At 36.0% G+C, this 20,441-nt stretch overlaps 1 protein-coding gene across 1 annotated transcript; it reads right to left on the bottom strand.

Annotated features, from left to right (window-relative positions):
* Positions 1-11,971: 11,971 nt before the first annotated feature.
* On the bottom strand, positions 11,972-19,864 carry LOC130935818 (transcription factor GTE8-like). Its single transcript, XM_057865722.1, has 11 exons — positions 19,536-19,864; positions 17,962-19,272; positions 17,666-17,714; positions 17,446-17,577; positions 16,737-16,807; positions 16,537-16,609; positions 13,322-13,402; positions 13,127-13,242; positions 12,945-13,011; positions 12,706-12,836; positions 11,972-12,619 (listed from the first exon to the last, which is right to left on the bottom strand). Exons 2-11 carry the CDS (start codon positions 19,195-19,197, stop codon positions 12,350-12,352), a joined length of 2,226 nt encoding a protein of 741 aa, XP_057721705.1. The 5' UTR covers positions 19,198-19,272; positions 19,536-19,864; the 3' UTR covers positions 11,972-12,349.
* Positions 19,865-20,441: the final 577 nt, after the last annotated feature.

Raw genomic sequence — 20,441 nt, 5'->3', positions numbered from 1 at the left:
TAGCTATGACATTGGAGATGAGGGACACTCGGGACTCGACCACCCATTGCGCCTAACCTATAGCACGGAGGACCGTGCTAAGTTTTAAGTGTGGGGAGGTTGGCCGACCGATCTTCATAGGTAACACCCGAATAAATTTTCGTTCTTTGAACTTTTTTGTAATTAGGATAGGTTGCATAATTAGGTTTTCTTTGATACCAATTGCATGATAAGTTTACTTGGTTGGAACAATGAAACTCTTTCTTAAGGAACCAATACTTTGGGGCAACCGTGGCATTGCCAATTTTAAATATTTTGATGCCAAATTTGCATGAAGAATTATATTTTGGAACATGGATTTTGAGTTAAGAACACAAGCTAGTGAGCTTTGAGCCTTGTTTGGTGGCTACATCTTATAGTCACCTACTGTCCTTCTTGTGTGCAATTGTTTCTCTCTATGAGTGTGATCCTTGATTTGTTTGATTCTTTATGTCCATTATTTTGTGTATTCATGCATTTATATGATTGAGGCCATCATTTCATTAGCTCACTTACCCAAATGGCCTTACCTTTTATCTTCCTTTGTTAGCCAACTTTGAGCCTACGCTTAACTCACTTATTCTTATTTTAGCACATTACAAGCCTTAAAGCGGAACACAATGAATGTCCTTTATTTGGATCTTTGATTGGCTTAGGCTAGTGAGTGTGAGTGTCATCCAAGAGTGAAAAAACTTTGGGACATTGGTTGGGATAAAAGGGTGTTTGTGTTTTGTATTTTTATATTGGGGAATTGGTACATACTCATGTATTGATTAAATGTAGAGACCTTATGCATGGATGTTCTTGTGTATAGTTTGAAAGAAAAAAAATGAAAAGAAAAAGAAATGAAAGCGAAAAAGAAAAAAAAGGAAAAGAAAAGAAAAAAAAGGTATATAGAAAAAAGAAAAGAAAGAAAAAGAAGAGCAATAAAGGGGACAAAATGCCCCAAAGTGAAGCTCAATAAGAATCAATGCATAAGTGTTGTGAAATGAAAAGAAAATGCATGAGTATGTGAAAGAGTGAGGAATGGGTAGTTAGATTAGTACTTAATTGTATAGGATGTCATAGGTTAGGTGGGAAGTCTAAGCCTATCGAAGATTCAAACTTCAAGCTCACTTGACCAAATATGCATCCTACCTTAACCCTAGCCCCATTACAACCTAAAGAAAAGACCTCATGATAATTGTATGCATACATTGAATAATTGTTGATTGTTATATGAAAAACAAATCTTGGAAAGCATGATTAGGGGAGAATTGAGTGAATCAACCCCAAACACCGAGCGACTAGAGTGCAAACACTTCCGGTGAGGGTTCGAAGGCTCTAATTCATGATTCCCGGCTCTCACGAGCGTTCTTCATGCAAGGTGCATATATTGCATTTGATGCTTAAAATTGGTAAGTCCTATATATTGACCACCATCGGACCCTATATGCTTGCATATATCTTAGGAAGGTCGATTTGTTCCTAACCAAGTAGATAATAGCACTAGTCATAGTTGCATTCATATAAGTAGGTTGCACTTCATGAGTCTTATACCTTCATGATCCCTCGATCTTTTGTGTTTCTTTTGCATTTCTCTAAGCATGAGGACATGCTAGAATCTAAGTGTGGGGAGGTTAATAAACCCCATTTTGAGGGTTTATCTTGTGTTGATTTCAGGGGTTTTATTAATAATTCCACACGCTTTCTATATGAAAATACAAGACTTTGTGTTCCTTTCCTAATTTTGCCTCATGGATGAAAACATGCTTATTTTGCACTAAACATAATGAGCAACTGGTCTTTCATGTTTTCAAAGATATACAGCCAACAGGTGAAGGAGAGAGGTACATGCAGGCTGAGCTTATTGATCCAAACCTTCAAAAATCCCCTGATGATGCACAGCAGAATCTGCAGCTCAAACCTCCCTTGGTAACAGTCAATAAAATTCCTCCTAATATCAAACCTAAGTTTGGTGTTGGAAATGCATCATCTACCAAGGAGGAGGTTCCCAAAAAGAAGAAAGTACCCAGAGGATGGAGAAACAAAAAGATCCCCACTGAAGGTTTCTCCCCAAGAATGAAGGTGGTATTGACTAGTAATCCAACATGGGTTTATACAGTAATCAGAATTCTTTCTCTAGATCATATTGAGCTACGTTATGGAGACACAGGAAAGAAGTTCAAAGTAAGAAGTGAAGAGCTGAGCCCCTATGACCCTCCTCTTTAGAGGAGCTGACCGTCAAGCTAGTGACGATAAAGAAGCGCTTGTCGGGAAGCAACCCGATAATTTTGTATCCTTAGCTATTTTTATTTTTCGTAGTAGTAGTTTTTTTATTTATTTTTATTTTAGTTCTTACTAATTTTCTAATCATGCAGCTATGTTACTCTAGGAACCGAACACCTCAAGCTCTATATATATTTCAAAAAAAAAAGCGCATACGACGCGCAAGCGTCATTGACGCGAACGCGTCGATCATATGTGAGTGAAAAATAAAATTTGACAGAGAGTTGAGCGGAAATGGCGCCAGAACCAAGCCTCTAGCACAAACAACCCACGCGTATGCGTACCCCTCGCGTGTGCGTCGTTTATAATTTTCGCCATTCACGCATGCGCATCATTAACGCGTACGCGTGACCTGTAAAATCGACGTAAAGGAGTATTTGGGCAGAGAGTTATGCTGACTTGGGGCACGAAGTGTGCTAAAAGCACAAGTTAGAGCACACGAATGCGTGACTGACGCGTTCGCGTCAGTTACACATATGGCCATCCACGTGAGCGCGTGCATGACGCGAACGCGTCGTATGAATAATTGGCTCCCAAGACATGCGAACAGAAAGTCGCGCGGGCGCACGGCTGGCTTCGCGCGAATCGCACAAAATCCAGGACACACGGACGCGTGCCTGACACTAACGCGTCAGAATGAAGAATGCGCGACTCACGCGTACGCGTGACGTACGCGTACGCGTCGCTTGCGCCGCCCAGTTTTCTTTCTCTCTCTCCCCCAAATCCTTATTCTCTCTTATTCTTTTATCCTCTTCTCTTTCTCTCCTCATAATACTTGTTTCTTCTATTTTCAGTTCTTCTTTGCTTGAGGACAAGCAAACCTTTAAGTTTGGTGTTGACGCTGCGCTTATAGGTTTTCTAGCACAAAAGGGAGGCGAATCATCTTCACTGAAGAGCACAACTTGAAGAATAAAGCGACCGCTAAGATAACTAAGGTGGTTGAGTTCCTTTCATTTTTATTCCTCCCCCTCTTCTTCTACGTTATGTTCCGATTTTCTGCTATTTTGCTTTGTTTGTTACATGATCCTTTATTAGTTAGAATCCTAGGACTAGTTTAGTTTTTCCTTAAAATGCTTTAATTCTGAAAGATGTCACATGCATTGCCCACTGAGCTTGAAATCAAAATTTTTTTTGATGCATTGCATGAGAAATTGAGTTTAATTTTAAGAATAGTCTTATTTACTTAAATTTGGTGGTATTTTCTGTGATTTTTGAATGCATGATATGAACAGTGTATATTTGAATTTGAATCAAGGGATGTTGATGTATAAGGAACAGGAATTTAGAGAATTATTATGACTTCTCTGAAATAAATAAAAATTTAATCCTTAAAGCAAAAGAAACAGCGAAAAAAAGTAAAAAAAAATCAATAAATAAATAAATGAATAAAAATAAAAGCAAGGTCCAAGGCTCTGAGTATCAATGACTAGGGAGGTCAGACATGATTAAAAGCTCAAAGAGTTGTTTTCCTAGTCATATGCTTGTGGTGTGATTGTGTCAAGTAATCCTTGAGACAAAGCACTTAGAGTCAGGACCAAGTGCGTTTAACAGAGTATGCCAAAGGCTTTGAGCACCACCGTCTGGGAGTAACTGAAAGAAAAATCAGAACTCAAAGAGAGTTCCCCAGTTAAGTGCTTGTGGTGTTTTTGTGTCAAGTAACTCTTGAAACAAAACATTTAAAGTCACGGCTAGGCTCAAGGTACAAAGCACCAAAGTAAATTTTGTTGTGTTCAAGGATTAAACTGAAATATAAAAGATCAGAAAATTCATAATATTATCCGGATTCTAATTCCGAATGACATTAACATTCTTCTAATTCAAAGGAGAGTGAGATGCCAAACCTATTCAGGATTGTAGTTGTAAACCCCACTATAAGACAAGACACGAGCTTAATCGAACTCTCATTCTCATGCAAATTCACATCATAAGCTTATATGAGTTTTGGTTGCTTGAGGACAAGCAACAGTTTAAGTTTGGTGTTGTGATGTGTGAGCATCTTGTCTATCTTTTCCTAGTGAATTTGCACTTAAATTGCTGAGTTTAATTAAGAATTAATTATATTTTAGCCACTAAGGATGCTATTTTGAGTTTTGGAAAATTTTATTTATTTTAGGTAGCATTCGGCAAAATTTGACGGAGTTTCTGCAGCACAAGAATCAAAGGAGATGGCTGCGAGGAGCGACGCGCACGCGTTCCTGACGCGTGCGCGTGAATTGGAGGTATCCATGGCGACGCGTGCGCGTGATTGACGCGTGCGCGTGATTTGAAGATTTGCTCAGCGACGCGTCCGCGTGACCGACACATCCGCGTGACTTGCAAAGAAGACCAACGACGCGTACGCGTGACTGACGCATACGCGTGACGTGCGTGATCCACAGGATTGACAGAAAACGCTGAAGGGTGAATTTTGGGCCCCATTTTAGCACCCAAGTTATGCGCAGATCCAGTGAAGCCAAGTGGTCCCCACGTACAAATTGCGGAGTAGTTAAATAATTCGAATTAAAATTCAAATCTTATCTTTTAGGAAAAGATATTATTTTTAATTTTTAGATAATTAGATTTTAAATCTATTAGGATTAGTTATAAATAAGAACTCTATACATTTAGACGAGAACACATTTTTACTGGAACCCTTATTTTTCTTCTCTGGACCATGAGCAACTAATCCTTCATTGTTAAGGTTAGGAGCTCTGTCTATTTTCTTGGATTGATTCGTTTGATCTTTTTAATTTAAGTCATGTCTTGATTTATATTTCAATAATTGTTTTCGTTCTTTATTTTATGAATATGGGTAGAACGGAAGTATGACCCATGTTCTAATTGAGTTCTTGTAAAACTTGGAAAAGCTCTTTACTTGAACAACAGCTTGAAAACATATTATACTGAATTTTTAATTGTTTGTATTTAATGGGATACGTGACATATAATCCCCTTATTTGTAGATAATTAGGATTCTTTTGGCATATAAACTAGAAATTGATCATCACTTTCTAATTGGAATTAATTGACCAAGAAATTGGCAATTAATGAATTTTAGAGGAGACTAGAAAGGTCTAAGGAATTAGGGTCTAGTCACATATAGTTTGTCATGAAATTAAATCTTGCATGATTAAATTAATTAGTAATAAAAGTTAATCCGGAAAATAGATAACTCTGAAACCTTAACTGCTTTCTCAACACCTTATTCTCAACTTATTTATCTCCCTGTCTTTTCCAAATTTGCTGTTTAATGCTCTTCGAATATCTCAAAACCATTTTCTGCTTGCCTAACTAAGTTAATCCTATCAAACACTATTGTTGCTTGATCCATCAATCCTTGTGGGATCGACCCTTACTCACGTAAGGTATTACTTGGTACGACTCGGTGCACTTGCCGGTTAGTAGTGTGGGTTATAAATACCGCACCAGCTAGACATCTCGTACCTTTCATATTCTCTCCTCGAAGACTGTAGCTTTGCTTTCTGAGCTTTATCTACACCTTTATACGACATCTCCAACGTATTCTATGCTTCTTTTGCACTTTTGGCATTTGCTATTTTGCCAAACACCGTATTATCTACTCCTTGATTAATTTGAGATAGCGTCAATTGATCTCTCCTCTATTGGGCAGCATCTGCTCCTTCTACAAACCGGTTCAATGAAAGTCCACAAGTTTTGGGCCTTCAAATTGGTAGACATCAAAGTCTCCCAATAACTATAATCAAGTTTCCTATATAACTTGGGACCGGACCACACAATATTGAAAGTGTTTGTCATACCGACTCTATGAATAAACAACTATGTGAGAACTCTCCCACTCTTCACAAACTCTCAAACACCAGGCGCTAGATTAACCAGCTCTGATACCAAATGTAAGTATAATACACATACTTTATTGGCCCTAGGATCACTCACTCATATAAATGACGCTACCAAATTTTTCATCTCTCAAATTCACTAATACTCATATGAAATAATAGAACAAAGAAGGACTTCACATAATCATGTCTTTTTTCATTTCATGGAACATACTAAATACATAAAGCATATGTGCCTTTATATAGGCAAAGTTTTATACTAAAAGTTCATGATTCTACTAGCTTCTTAATACACATACTTATCCAACTTTTCTTCTTACTTTGACTATTCAAAAAAAATAACTTCTTCTTGTAATTTCTAGCACATCTTGAAAATTCTTTATTAAGCTTAGTCATCAAGTTTGAAGCTTCCGATGCACTTCATGATTCTTCTAGTATGGAGGTGATGAGTGCAACTTCCGTTCAATTCCAATTCAATTTGATTTTGAACTTCTTCATTGTTTTAGTATATTGTAGTTGTACTACTTTCTTGAATATTCTTGATTTAATTTTCTAACATGCCTCCCTTAAATTAAGCTTGCAGAATTAATCATTCCAAGCATCTTCTTCAATTTGTAAAATAACTCGGTCTTCAATGACTTTGTAAATATATCAGCAACTTGTTCTTCAGTTGGACAATACTAGATCACAACTTCTTTCTCATTTACCAACTGTCTAATTTTTTGAACCCGAATATCAATATGCTTCGATCTTCAATGGAATACTGCATATTTGCAAAGTGCAATAGCTGACTTGTTATCGCAAAATATTATTGTTGGAGTACTTTGTTTCTCGTTCAACTCCTCAAGAATTCTTCTTAGCCAAACTGCTTGTGTTGCACAACTTGCTGCAGTTATATATTCTGCTTCTGTTGTAGAGAGTGCTACTACTGGTTGTTTTTTTTACAATCATGAAATTGCACTAGAACCAATATGAAATACAAACCCTGAAGTACTTTTTCTTGTTTCTATATCTCCAACCCAATCACTATCAGTGTAACCAACAAGATTTATTTCATTAGTATTCTCATAATAAATTCCATCATTTAAAGTACCTTTAATATATCAAAAAAAAATTTTGCCGCTTGCAAATGGTTGGTACAAAGCTCTTCCATAAATCTGCTAAGCAAACCAACTCCAAACACAATATTTGGTCTGGTCGCAGTCAAGAACCTTAGACTTTCAATCAAACTTTTGTAATATGTAGAATTTATTGTTCTTCCTTTATCTTCTCTCAACAATTCGAACTTCTCTTTGATTGGAGTAGAAACTGGTTTTGAGTGCTTCATCTGAAATTTTTTCAAAATATCATTTGCATATTTCTTCTGAGAAATGAAAATTCCATCATCTCTTTGAACCACTTCAATGCCAAGAAAGTAAGACATCAAGCCCATATCTGGCTTTTGTTTGTATCCTTTTGCAACTAATCTTGCTTTGAAATGATCAACTTCACCGTTGGGTTTGTACTTAGTTTTGTAAACCCACTTTACTCCAATCGGCTTCTTATCTGTTGGTAAATCTGTCAGCTCCCATGTGTCATTCTTATCAATGGCATAAATCTCTTCATCCATTGCTTTCTTCCAATTGTTGTCTTTAGAGGCTTCTTCAAAGTTTAAGGGCTCACAATCTGAAAATAGTGCAAAATTTATGATTTTTTCATCGGATGGATCGTTGTCATTGCCAACTTCATAATCTGCTAATCTAACAGGTAGTCTCCTCTCTCTTTGAGGTCTTCTAGATGATTCAGGTTGTTCGGTTGTGTCCGGTTGTCTTTCTTCTTCATTATCACATGTATTTGAAATTACAATCGAATGCTTTTCTGTCTTTGTGTCCCATTCCCACATGTCTTTCTCATCAAACGTCACATCTCTGCTGATTATTACTTTCTTTATTTTTGGATTGTATAGCTTGCATGCTTTTGAGTCTGTGCTATAGCCGATAAAGATACACTTTTCGCCTTTGTCATCTAACTTCTTCCTTAATTGATTTGGGACGTAGCATAAGCGATACACCCAAAGACTCTGAAATTATGAATGGAAGGCCGCTTTCCACTCCAAGCTTCCTCTGGAGTTTTATGTCGAACACTCTTTGTTGGACACATGTTTAAAATATGAACTGCTGTTGTGACTGCTTCTACCCAAAACTCTTTAGGAATTTGTTTTGACTTGAGCATGCATCTGACCATATCTATGATGGTTCTATTCTTTCTTTCAGCAACTCCATTTTGTTGAGGAGTATATCTAGTTGTTAGTTGGTGTTAAATTCCATGATGCTTAAAGTAATTTGAACACGCAAGATATTCTTTTCCTCTGTCTGATATGAGAATTTTGATTTTACAGCCACTTTGTTTTTCGACAAATGCCTTGAATGTTTTGAAGGTATCACGTGCTTCTGATTTCTGCTTCAAAAAGTATACCCATGCATATCTACTAAAATCATCAATAAAAGTGATAAAGTACCTGCTACCACCATTACTTGGAACTTCTACAGAACAGAGATCTGAATGCACAATTTCAAGTAATCTTCTAGCTCTCTATGATTTTCCTGTAGGGAATGGACCTTTGTGCTTCTTTTCCAGTTGACAAATTTCACAAACACAATTGGGAATATGAATTCGTGGTAGACCAGAAACAAGTCATTTTCTTGACAGGTAGTTTAGTCCAGGAAAATGAAAATGCCCAAACCGCATATGCCACAACCAGTTATCATCAAGTATCACAGAACTCTTGCAAGAGGAATTAACATGTTGAATTTTTAATGAAAACATTCTATTTGAAGTCATCTTTGCTTTATCTATGAACCTTCCATTGTTGTCAAACACAGTGTAATATCCACGATAAGTTATTATCTTATATCCCTTTTCAGAAAATTGCCCCATACTCAGTAAATTGTAATCATGTTCAGGAGCATAGAAAACATCAGAAATATAACTCAGAGAACCATCCTTCAATCTAATTAGTATATCCCCTTTTCCTTCAATAGGGATCTTTGTACTATTACCAAACTTCAATAATAGTTTGACTGAATCATCTATTGAAGAAAATAACTCCTTTCTACCAAACATATGATTACTACAGGCATTATTCAAGTACCATATATTTTCATCTTCAGCACATGAATTACTTGTAAAAAAATAAAGTCTGAGTATCCGGATTATCATCAGTATTTTTATGCTGATTTTCTGCAACGTATGCTTGATTATTATTCACCAGTTTGAATCCACAATCTGCTGCTTTGTGTCCATACTTTCCACAATGAAAGCAATTAAAATTTGTTCTTTCTTGATAAAAATTGCCTCGACCTCTTCCTTGGTTGACAGGCCTAAAATTCGTTCGACCTCTTCCTTGATTAGATGGTGTAAAATTATTATAACTTCCTTGGTTGTAATTGCCACGACCTCTACCTCTGAAACTTCCTCTGCCTCTACTTTGAAAATTAAAACCACGACCTTGTCCTTCTTGTGTACGGCTTGATTCTGCAACGTTGTTGAATTCACTCGACTTTTCAGGGCTTGCTCAGTTGATTTTTCTAATTTTTTCAGTATTTTACTGATGTGACTTTCGATGGTTCCTTGCAACTCTGCAATCGTCATGGTATCCATATCGTGTGATTCTAGTATCGTTATCACCATATGGTCATACTTCATCGGCATGGTGCGAAGAATTCTCTCCACCACTTTGCTATTGGGCATATCTTCTCCATAGACTCTCATCTTATTGACAAGATCTGTAACACGAGTAAAATATTGCTCAACAGTTTCTGAGCTAGACATCTCGTACCTTTCATATTCTCTCCTCAAAGATTGTAGCTTTGCTTTCTGAGCTTTATCTACACCTTTATACGACAGCTTCAACGTATTTCATGTTTCTTTTGCACTTTTGGCATTTGCTATTTTCCAAACACCGTATTATCTACTCCTTGATGAATTTGAGATAGCGCCAATTGATCTCTCCTCTGTTGGGCAGCATCTGCTCCTTCTTACAAACCCGATTCAATGAAATTTCACAGGTTTTGGGACTTCAAATGGGTAGACATAAAAGTCTCCCAATAACTATAATCAAGTTTCCCATCTAACTTGGGACCGAACCACACAATATTGAAAGTGTTTGTCATACCGACTCTATGAATAAACAACTATGTGAGAACTCTCCCACACCTCACAAACTCTCAAACACCAAGCGCTGGATTAACCATCTCTGATACCAAATGTAAGTATAGTACCCACACTTAATTGGCCCTAGGATCACTCACTCATATAAATGACGCTATCATATTTTTCATCTCTCAAACTCACTAATACTCATAGGAAATAATAGAACAAAGAAGGACTTCACATAATCATGTCTTTTTTCATTTCATAGAACATACTAAATACATAAGGCATATGTGCCTTTATATAGGCAAAGTTTCATACTAAAAGTTCATGATTCTACTAGCTTCTTAATACACGTACTTATCCATCTTTGCTTTTTACTTTGACTATTCAAAAAAATAACTTCTTGTAATTTCTATCACATCTTGAAAATTCTTTATTAAGCTTAGTCGTCAATCTTGAAGCTTCCAATGTACTTCATGATTCTTCTAGTATGGAGGTGACGAGTGCAACTTCCATTCAATTCCAATTCAATTTGATTTTGAACTTCTTCAATGTTCTAGTATATTGTAGTTGTACTACTTTCTTGAATATTTTTTATTTAATTTTCTAACATATATTCTTAAAAATAACCTTAGAGATTGAATTTTGAAAATTGAAATATTTTCATCTTTTAAAATTTGACGAGTTTATGCTAAGTGATTTTTTTTTTACAATTTTTTTATAAAAGACCAAATGTTTTTTAGTGGTTTATTCTTACAAAAATTAAATAAAATACAGACCGCCTTATAAATCTTAGAGTCTATTGTTTTCCAAAATATATCAATTCATGAAGCCGTTATACGGGTATCCAAAACTTGCAGAGTGCCATAAAACAAATTCTACACGTTTTCATGTAGGGAGATGAAGGAATTCCGAGATTGGGAAACACCTAAAAACCTATCCTTTAAGCAACGTAACCTAGAAGGGAAGCAAACACAAGTTACTAACGTTTGACTTGTACCATTCTGTTCTGATAAATAAAACTCTAGATAAACACAAGAATTAACACGACATAATTTTGTAGAATTTACACCATGTCTTGAATCTGATATTTGAATGGTATATATACAAGCAGCTTCATAACTAAATCCTCACCTAAAAAAGAAAGCTAAATTTGAAGGAAGTTAGAAATTAGTAATTAACCTTCAACTAATATATACTCGATAATTAACGCTATTGTCCGACAAAAAGGAAGATACAATTGACCCAAAATTATTGCTCACCATTCCAACCGTTGTTTGACAAACCTAAAAGCCAAAGTTGTGTAAATTATACTACGATTTAGTTTTTTTTTTGGTGACTATACTACGATTTAGTTTAAACTTTAAAATCAAAATACGTACGTACTTGTGCTTGTAATTTTTGCCATTTTTACAAGTTAGAATACTTTTAAAAATACTTGGAAAGAAGTTCTTTAAAATTCACTTGTACTTATTACAATTAAAATATTTAGTATAATCTCATAATAATTAATATCTAAATTTAATTCTTATATTAATATTTATTATAATATTTTTAAATTTTTAAAATTATTTTACCAAATATATTTGTTGATGTTTGTACTTGTTAAAAATTACTCTTAATTTAATTTAGCAGACACAAATATTACAATTTTAAAAAAAAACTATCTTTTAAAAATTATTTTGTATAAGTTACTTTTCAAAAATATAAAGTTTTTCAAACTAATCTTACTGTATACACTAACCCCGATAAAATCCATCAAATTCAATATTTCTGCATTTTACAAAAATATGGTAATGAGCATTGTACAGCATATGATAATGAACTATTATATACATGAAGTAACATATCAAGAAAAAACCACATATAAATATCACTTAACCTAAATGGAAGTCACTCAAACACCCTAAATAATGTTTCTATTCTAGAGGCTGGATTGTGCGGCAAGCAAATATGCTCCCTCCCATCTGTGATGGGTTTAGTGCATTTTGGGAACTATATAACGTTTTATTCTTTTTTTTTTATATTTTCAACAATAAAGAACATTAAAAGAACTAAAGGAGTCGGGAAATTTAAAGGGACGAAGATAATTATACTTTTCTCCCCGGTTCATCATACAAAATACGAGTAACTTAATCAATCTCTCCCTCTTCTACATCATTCACAGGGTTTGAAACACAGGGTGGCTCTCCTTCCTCTTCCTCATCATCCACTTTCATATATAATCCAAGCTGTTCCAAGGGATTGTTCCCGGCAAACTTGAAACTCCCCAGACCATCCTGAGAGTGATCAGGACTTGTCTCATCAACAGAGCTCGGCAACTGCTCAGCAGGCACAGCTCTAAGCATTTCCAAATCTTCGAGAAACCGAGAATTCTCATTGATTTCAACTGTCTTTTCCATCTGCACAGATGCCAGTATATAACCCAATAAAATCTGAGCAAATGGGCAATGGATGCATTTCGGCAAGCCAGAGTTTGCCTATTTACCTGCAGTAATGCTTGTCTTGCGGCTTCTCTTTCAAGTTCCCTCTTTCGTTTGGTTTCCGCAGCTGCTTCTGCTTCAGCCCGCTTTCGAGCATCTTCAGCAGCCTTTGCTTCGGCTTGTAGCCTTGCCTTTTCTGCTCAAGAACGAGTCAACCTCATACAGGTTAGTTAAAATTCATAAGTTGGATAGCAAGTATGTGATCAGCACTCTTATGTGGCACATGTATTAAGATGCAAATTACCTTTTCGTTGTTCCATTTCAAGTTTTTCTCTAACCTGGCGCAACTTTTCTGGATCCCCTTTCTCATCCTGAGCTCAGCCAAATTTAATCAAATTAAATTTAATTTAGATATAAGTAAGGATCAGAAGGACACGTTAATAGAGAATATTGTTTCATGTTAGTTCAAATATAAAATGTACTTACTTGTGTGAGCGTCTTTTCTCGTGCTTTCAAGATAGTATCAGCAAATCGCTTCTTTAATATGGCAGCTCGATAAAGTTTATCAGGAGAAACCTGTCTCTCGGTAGGACCACTGTCTCCTGCAACATAAATAAGATTCTGTGTTCATGTAGTGCATATCACTAAAAGATGTATCTTCAGTAAACCACGCAAACTTACCATCCTGACGGTAGTCAGAATCAAGAGAACTTGGCTTATGCTGAGAGTTATCCTCAAGTTGATCTAAGCCACTAACAGATTCTGCAGGGAATAACAGGTAAGGGCCCAATGATTAATAAAAGATAATGTAAGCTTTATCAACAACAACAACAACAACAACAAAGCCTTGTCCCACTAAGTGGGGTCGGCTACATGAATCAAACGACGCCATTGTGCTCTGTCATGTATCATGTCTACAGAGAGACCGTTTATAATGTAAGCTTTATCATTAGTAATAATAAAAATGTATTCCCAATTGATGTCTAAAATCTCAATAGGTGGATTCACTATATATCATCCTCTCATTTGAATATATAGAAGAGGGAAGGAAAAAAATGGACTTCCTTGAAGTTATTTTATGTGGATACTGCTGTGTTTCATTCATGCTTGACAATTCAGATGAAAAGAACAATTTATGGAACAAGTTAAACTTTTAGCATTGTTTGGAATTGACAAATTCTTTAATAGTCTAAGCTCTTGATCTAGAGATCCGAATACCATTTTGGCTCAGGATAGGTCCCATGAAATCAGCAATGTTTTTTTCCGAACAGGGGTATTTAGGTTAGGGTCATCATGATAGCCCATCACCAAACACCAAGGGAGCATTTGTTTATGAGCGCAGGACAGAGAGAACAGTGTGATTAAGAACCAATAATATAGTAAAACACAGAGAACAGTGTGATTAAGAACCAATAATATAGTAAAACACGAGCATTTGTTTAAGAACCAATAATCAGTCATATTAGTGATTAGTGATTAGCTCGTGTTTTACTATATTGTTTTGTGATTTAATTGTACTTAGATTGTGACTGTGTTGATAATTTATTGATTTCAGTTATGAATAATAATATCAACCAAGAAGCATTTGCTGATAATAATATTTCCGTGGATAATAATTTGGTTGCTAATCAACCAAGTAATGAATGAAAAGCCACAATATCAATGTTTATTTTGTCTACAATTTTCGGAGGAGGCAAAATTCACAGAATGAAAAAACACTTAGCAAAGATAACCGGAAATGTTAGAAAGTGTCCTAAAGTTCCATATGATGATATGTGTATTTTATTAGGTGATATTGATGCTCATTTATATCAAAGTGACAGTGGTAGTAGTGGTCTTTATGCTTCATCTTTTGATTCTTCTGCTCAAAAGGGTGGAAATGAAGGTGAAGATGATCCCAACACCGCAAATCTGCAGCAAATTTTTGCGGATTTTGATGATTGATGACACTTTTATGTTGGCAATTCATATTTCATATTTGGATTTAAGTTTGTACTTTTTCTAAAGATCTTAAGACTTCGGTTGATGACATTTCATGTATTGCTTTAAATTTTGAAGATATTTTAAAGTTTATATTAGACTATAATTATGTTTTAGAGTGTTTATTTATAATTTATTTATTATTTTATTATAAAACAGTTTTTCCGGTTGGATCACGATTGAAATGATTGAACCAATAAACCAATAACCAGAGCAATTCGATGATCGATCCGGTTTTCAGAACCTTGGTCTTTAATACCACAGGCAGCCAACTTGACCTATTGTATGGTCACTGTGAAATAATTCTGAAATGGAATTCAAGGAAAACCTTCTGAAATAGTTAGATGGAAGTGAACTCTAGCATTTCTCGTAATTTGAATTCCTTCAGGATCTTGGTGCCTCCTTTTTAAAGATTAAAATCAAAAGTTAAACAAGTTCCCCCTGTTTCGATGAGCACAACAGCTGATCCCACCTGTTGTTTGATTAGCAGAACTTGGTGATTTTAATAACTATCAACTACAATCCCAGTCGAACAATACTCTCTCGTGCTCTTTTTCCGTGATTGAATGACTTCATCTTTTGCAAGATTTGACTCACTAAGTCGTGTAATGTTTTTGAAATGCTTTAAAAGAACTAAATTTGTGATTTTTTATAATTTAACAAATACCAAATAAGATTAGAAGTACACTGTTCTGATAATATTTTCTCACATGAAAACTTACTCTTTGAAAACTCATCTGCATAAAATTTCTTTCCTAAATTTTTGTGTGCAACCCAATATAGCCATAATGGGGACAGAGAGAAGGTGAATGTGATGGTGCACCCACCAAAGAGTTAAAAGTTGTGGGAAATGAAAATGAACATGTCTTGTGGGTTTGGATTGTGAGGAAGAGGAACAAAAAAATTTGGAGGAACTTAACATATGGATTTTGAAGGTTTGAAGTTTAATTTTATATGGGAAAAATTTAGAACTTAGAAATTCAATTTTAATTTGGATTTTCAAGCTTCGATGATTGAGAATTTTATCTATTTAGAGCTTTAAGGAATGAATTTTTGCATAAAATGGAAAAAAAGAAAGTAAAGAAAAATATGTATCAATTAGGACCCATTTTTGCAAGAGAGAATTTGTGTGTGTGTATGGGAAAAAAGTAAAGAAAAATATGAATCAGTTAGGACCCATTTTTGTCACGAGATAATTTATAGGACTTTGGACCTTTGAGGCCAGGACACATCCTTGCTTTCCTTGCCAAAAGTTGGTCCTTCCTTGATGCTCCATTGGCAAGTCCCTTCCTACCCTATTTGCATGTCAAATTTACAAGGAACCAAGACCGTAAAAAGCTAGCCGTTGAAAGGGTTATAACATCCCACCCCTGCCCAAACAGGCTGGATGTTCACTAGCCCCTTCATTAGTCCTGAGCGTCTCAGTTCTGGCATTACAACCCACATCGCCAACTTTATTTAAAGGATATGGTGGAAGTCTCTAGTAGGAATTGAAAAGAACCCTAAGAGAACCACATCAAAACACTATCTATTGTGATTGGGAGTTGAAGGGCTTATAAACCCCACATCAGAATCCCATATTTCCATTGAGGGTTGAATCAGATAACTTGCAGTTGGATCCTAACATAATCCTAGTTGGATAATGCTCTCATTAGAATTGAGTAGACCTAACTCAACCTCTTAAACTAGCTCAAGATGAAAGGATTTCCCAACAATTATAAGTGATATCAAGGCCTTGTCTAGGCAATTGGAACTCTAATAACTTCCGCTTTATATTGTACACCTTAGTGCAGTTATCAAAATAGCATCTAGGCTTGGAGAGTTTAATTTTAGCATAAAGAAATGCATTCTTTTTTCCAGACTGAATCATGTTTTTCACCTTTAATTAGTATGAAAAAGACAAACCAAGAACTCACGATTTATTTCAAGGTCATCAGTAGCCTTAAGCTTTTCTTCCAATTGATCCCCAGAACCCACATTTTCTGGTTCCTGTGGAAGAACCCAAACCAAAGATTAGATTACAGCATGTAGCAAAAGAAATCATAGAACATATTAGGAACAGCACCAGCAATTACAGATAACCAAATAAAATCTTCCACTTAATAACAAACCAGACCTTTGCAACATTTACTGGACTTGCTTTCCCATCACCGGATTCACTACCAGAAGAACTACCAGAGTCCATATCTGCACAATGCCCACATCAGATATTATAGTCGCCAGTTGATGTAAAAATTATGGGCAATTCAAAAGAGAATTCCAAAGCATTTAGCTGAAAGGGAAGTTGTCCAAATGGTGTTTGAGTATGGCCAGAGAGAGAGAGCGAGAGAAAGATAATAAACAGCAATGAGGTAATAGTGGCCTTGAGATTCTAAAATGCAGAATCAAAAGCTACTGAAAGTTTCTTCAAGCATGTTGCAATGAATCATCAGTTAGCTTGCAGTAAAATGTAGCCAAATGTCCCAAGTTAGTGTTCAACTTCATTGCCTAAGCTATAAGGCTATAAGGCTACAAAAGCATTTGACGTACTCAAAATCTAAATCAAACAAGTAAACTTTAGGTGCAGTAACATCATCTGAACAAATAAAAACTATTTTCCCTCATCTGGAAACAAAACTAGCAATTTTTACTTCAAGATTTGCATAGGTCTAACTATGAATGCATTGGTTGCTTTTCTGAAAATTCAGTTTATAGCTGTGATAAAACAACAGAACAAGCATATAATATATGATTGTAATACTCCCCTATCATGTACCAAATGTATCACAAAGTCACACATTATTTCCGTATACAATGCATCATGTAAAAATTCAAACCCCACTTACCACTGGAGCTACCAGGACTTAACCGTTTGTCCATAGTATGAGTTGTATCCTTTTCAATGTCCAAAGGAGGACAGCTAGAGACAGGAGGCTCATTTCCACCAATGTCCACTTCTTCATCAGCTGGATCATTAGCTACAAGTGGCACAAATTCAAATAGAAAATCAAATTGAGTACACAAACACGTGCATGTGCATAGAGACACAAACACACAGAGTATAACCTTTAAATGCTTGCAAAGAAGAATTGCTTGGCCCAGAATCATTCAACAGCTGCAACAGAAAACATAGATAACCAGAAATAAAAATCATAAATTCAGTTGTCATCCATTATTGGGAGAGAGAAAGGAAAAGCAAGGAGGGGGGGGGGGGGGGGGATTCAGTAACTTAGTATCAAAAAGGCAGCTCGGTACACAAGCATCCGCACCCAAAGGGTATTATGTAGGTTACATGGATGATTCCACCGTTACGATAAAATTTGATTAACTCAAATTATGAAAGGGTTAAGAAATTGATATACCTCTATTTCACACGCTTCCACCTTTGCATTGTTCTTCTGCTTCTCCTGCAAATAGTCGTCCAATAGCTTGCGTAGTGTGAACAATGTGTCATCACTGAGATCATCAATATCAATCTCAATTTCATCCTCTCCACATTCTCTACCATTTGAACTCTGTTCTTTTAAGAATTCAATAATATGGACAGGTATTTCTCCCAGCAAAGACTCCAATTCTCTACCTAGCTTGTGCTTCTCTTGATCCGACATAACCCGCCTAGGAGGTGGCAAAACTTCAGGTTGAGAGGGCACTGATGCAATTTTCCTCCTTTTTGAAGGAGGCATTGGCTTTGCACTTTTCACATCTTCAAAAGTGTCTGACTTTGCAGGCAGTGGCAGAGCATCCATTTTTGGAATTTTCTTCTCAATTGTTTTCCATCTCACTTCAAAATATTTGTTGAGGGCATCAGCCATGAAATGGACATCATTCCCAGGGGGATTATAAGTCATTGCATTCGAAAATGTAAGCCTCACATCTCCAGCAAATTCCAAGGGACCCTTATATGATCCAGCAGCTATCTTTCTTTTTATTGTTCCCAAATCCATAGGATGCTTGATAATTGTGAAATAATCAGGAAGATTCAACTTCACCACATCTACAGGTGAGTTGAAAACCCAAGAAAACTGGTGGCTCATCAACCGTTTTAACAGCGACTCACAATCTTTCATCAACAGAATATTTGCAGTGCTGGGTGAAGAATTCTTTGCGGCAGACTGAAACTTGCCGGTAGATCCCCGGTTCCAGCTTCGAGGTTTATCAGCTGATGCTTTCAATTTATTCACGGGTATGGAACTAGGAATCGACGGTTTCCTCGAGTTCTCAATCCGGGATGCATTATGCTTATTCCCATTGCTACAGCTTAGAATATCACTGGAGGATGACAGTGCAACACCGCTAGCTGCTTGTAGTTCAACCTTCTTTTGAAGTGCTCGAATCTGCTCAAGCTCTGATCTCAGCTTGAGTACCAGGTCTTTTCTTTGAAAGTGCGACAACTTCGACAATGGAACAACTTGCATTGGAACCCCAAACACATCGCGCCGGCTCGAATTCAAACTAATACATTTCCTTGTAGGAACACAAGAGTCCTCTGAAACAGTAATTTCAGTGTCTATTCTTCCAGAGCTACCAGATCCCTCGGATTCGCCGGCTGTCCCAACAGTGTTCCCATAATATCCTCCAGAAAACCTACTCTTTGCCATCGTAACACAAGCAAAATCCGTTCCCAATAACAATTTATCGGTTCGCTTCTAACCGCTAGGTGCAGTTCAGGATAACTGTTCAGAGATGTCAATTACATAAAAACCATAATTCAACAAGGCAATTTTCAAAATTAGCCTACTACTAGAGATAGAGGTTAGAAAGGGGAATGAATTGTTGCACCGAGAAATTAACGAAACTGCAAAGAAATTCTTTAGAGAAACATAAAGAAACTCAAATCCCTTTATGCAAATGGTGCAGTTTCACACCAATTCGGCAACTTTTTATACCACAAGAAGTCGAATTCGAATGGAAATTCCAAACACGCATAAGCAATTACCGTTGAGTAACCGAAAAACACAAGCCAGAAGTAGCAGCGTGCTCAGCGAAGCAGCAATTCGATACAAGATAGAGAGATCACAGGCCTAGAGACGAAACCCTATTGTTTTGCAGTAAACGGAGACAGATGAACGAAACGCCGACGCGTTTTGATGAAAACGACAGTGGGAGGAGTACCAAACGACTTCGTAGCGTAAGACTGTAGGAGGAGCAGCAAGCGAAGAAGAACACAACGACGCCGTTTCAGAGAGCGAGCTTGGTGATTGAGCGAAGAGTGAAGAGAAGAAAGCAAAATGCCAAGTCGAAGGGCGAAAGAGGGAGAGAGACTTGAGTCTGACCTTGTTTTTAGTAAATATATAACAGCCGCCTCCTTAATTTGCAATTTGCTTGGACCGTTGATCTTTTTGAGATTTGAAGATCGGACGGATGCTGCTGATAAAGAGTATCAGCCGTTGGATGTGCTATCAACGTTCACGATTATTTCGTGCCGCAATTTGTTTCTAGACGAGAAGCTTCCATGAAGTGCTGTGACTTCTCTGGCACACATTTACCGTAATGGCCTCCATCCGATACGCCCTACCATATATAAAAATCGTTAAATTGTCATTTAACCATTTTTAATTTTATATAAATTTTACTGCATCTAAATTTTTATTTTTTTATTAGTATTAATTATTTTTTATGCAATATAAATAAAGATAAATTATTAAATTTGTACTTGAAATATTAAAATATTGACAAAAATTATTTCATTTTTATTAATAATAAGAATATATTTAAAATATTTTAAAAATAATAAAAATACTCAATATTAAATATATATAATTCAAAAAATAATTTAAAACTTAAATTTTAATTTAATTTTTTGCAGATACTGTTATAAAAATAAGACAGTTTTATTTTTATA

This window comes from Arachis stenosperma, chromosome 6 (assembly GCF_014773155.1).
Source record: "Arachis stenosperma cultivar V10309 chromosome 6, arast.V10309.gnm1.PFL2, whole genome shotgun sequence".
NCBI lineage: Eukaryota > Viridiplantae > Streptophyta > Magnoliopsida > Fabales > Fabaceae > Arachis > Arachis stenosperma.
The sequence above is the reverse complement of the archived record's forward strand: the minus strand, read 5'-3'. Positions and strand labels throughout refer to the sequence as shown.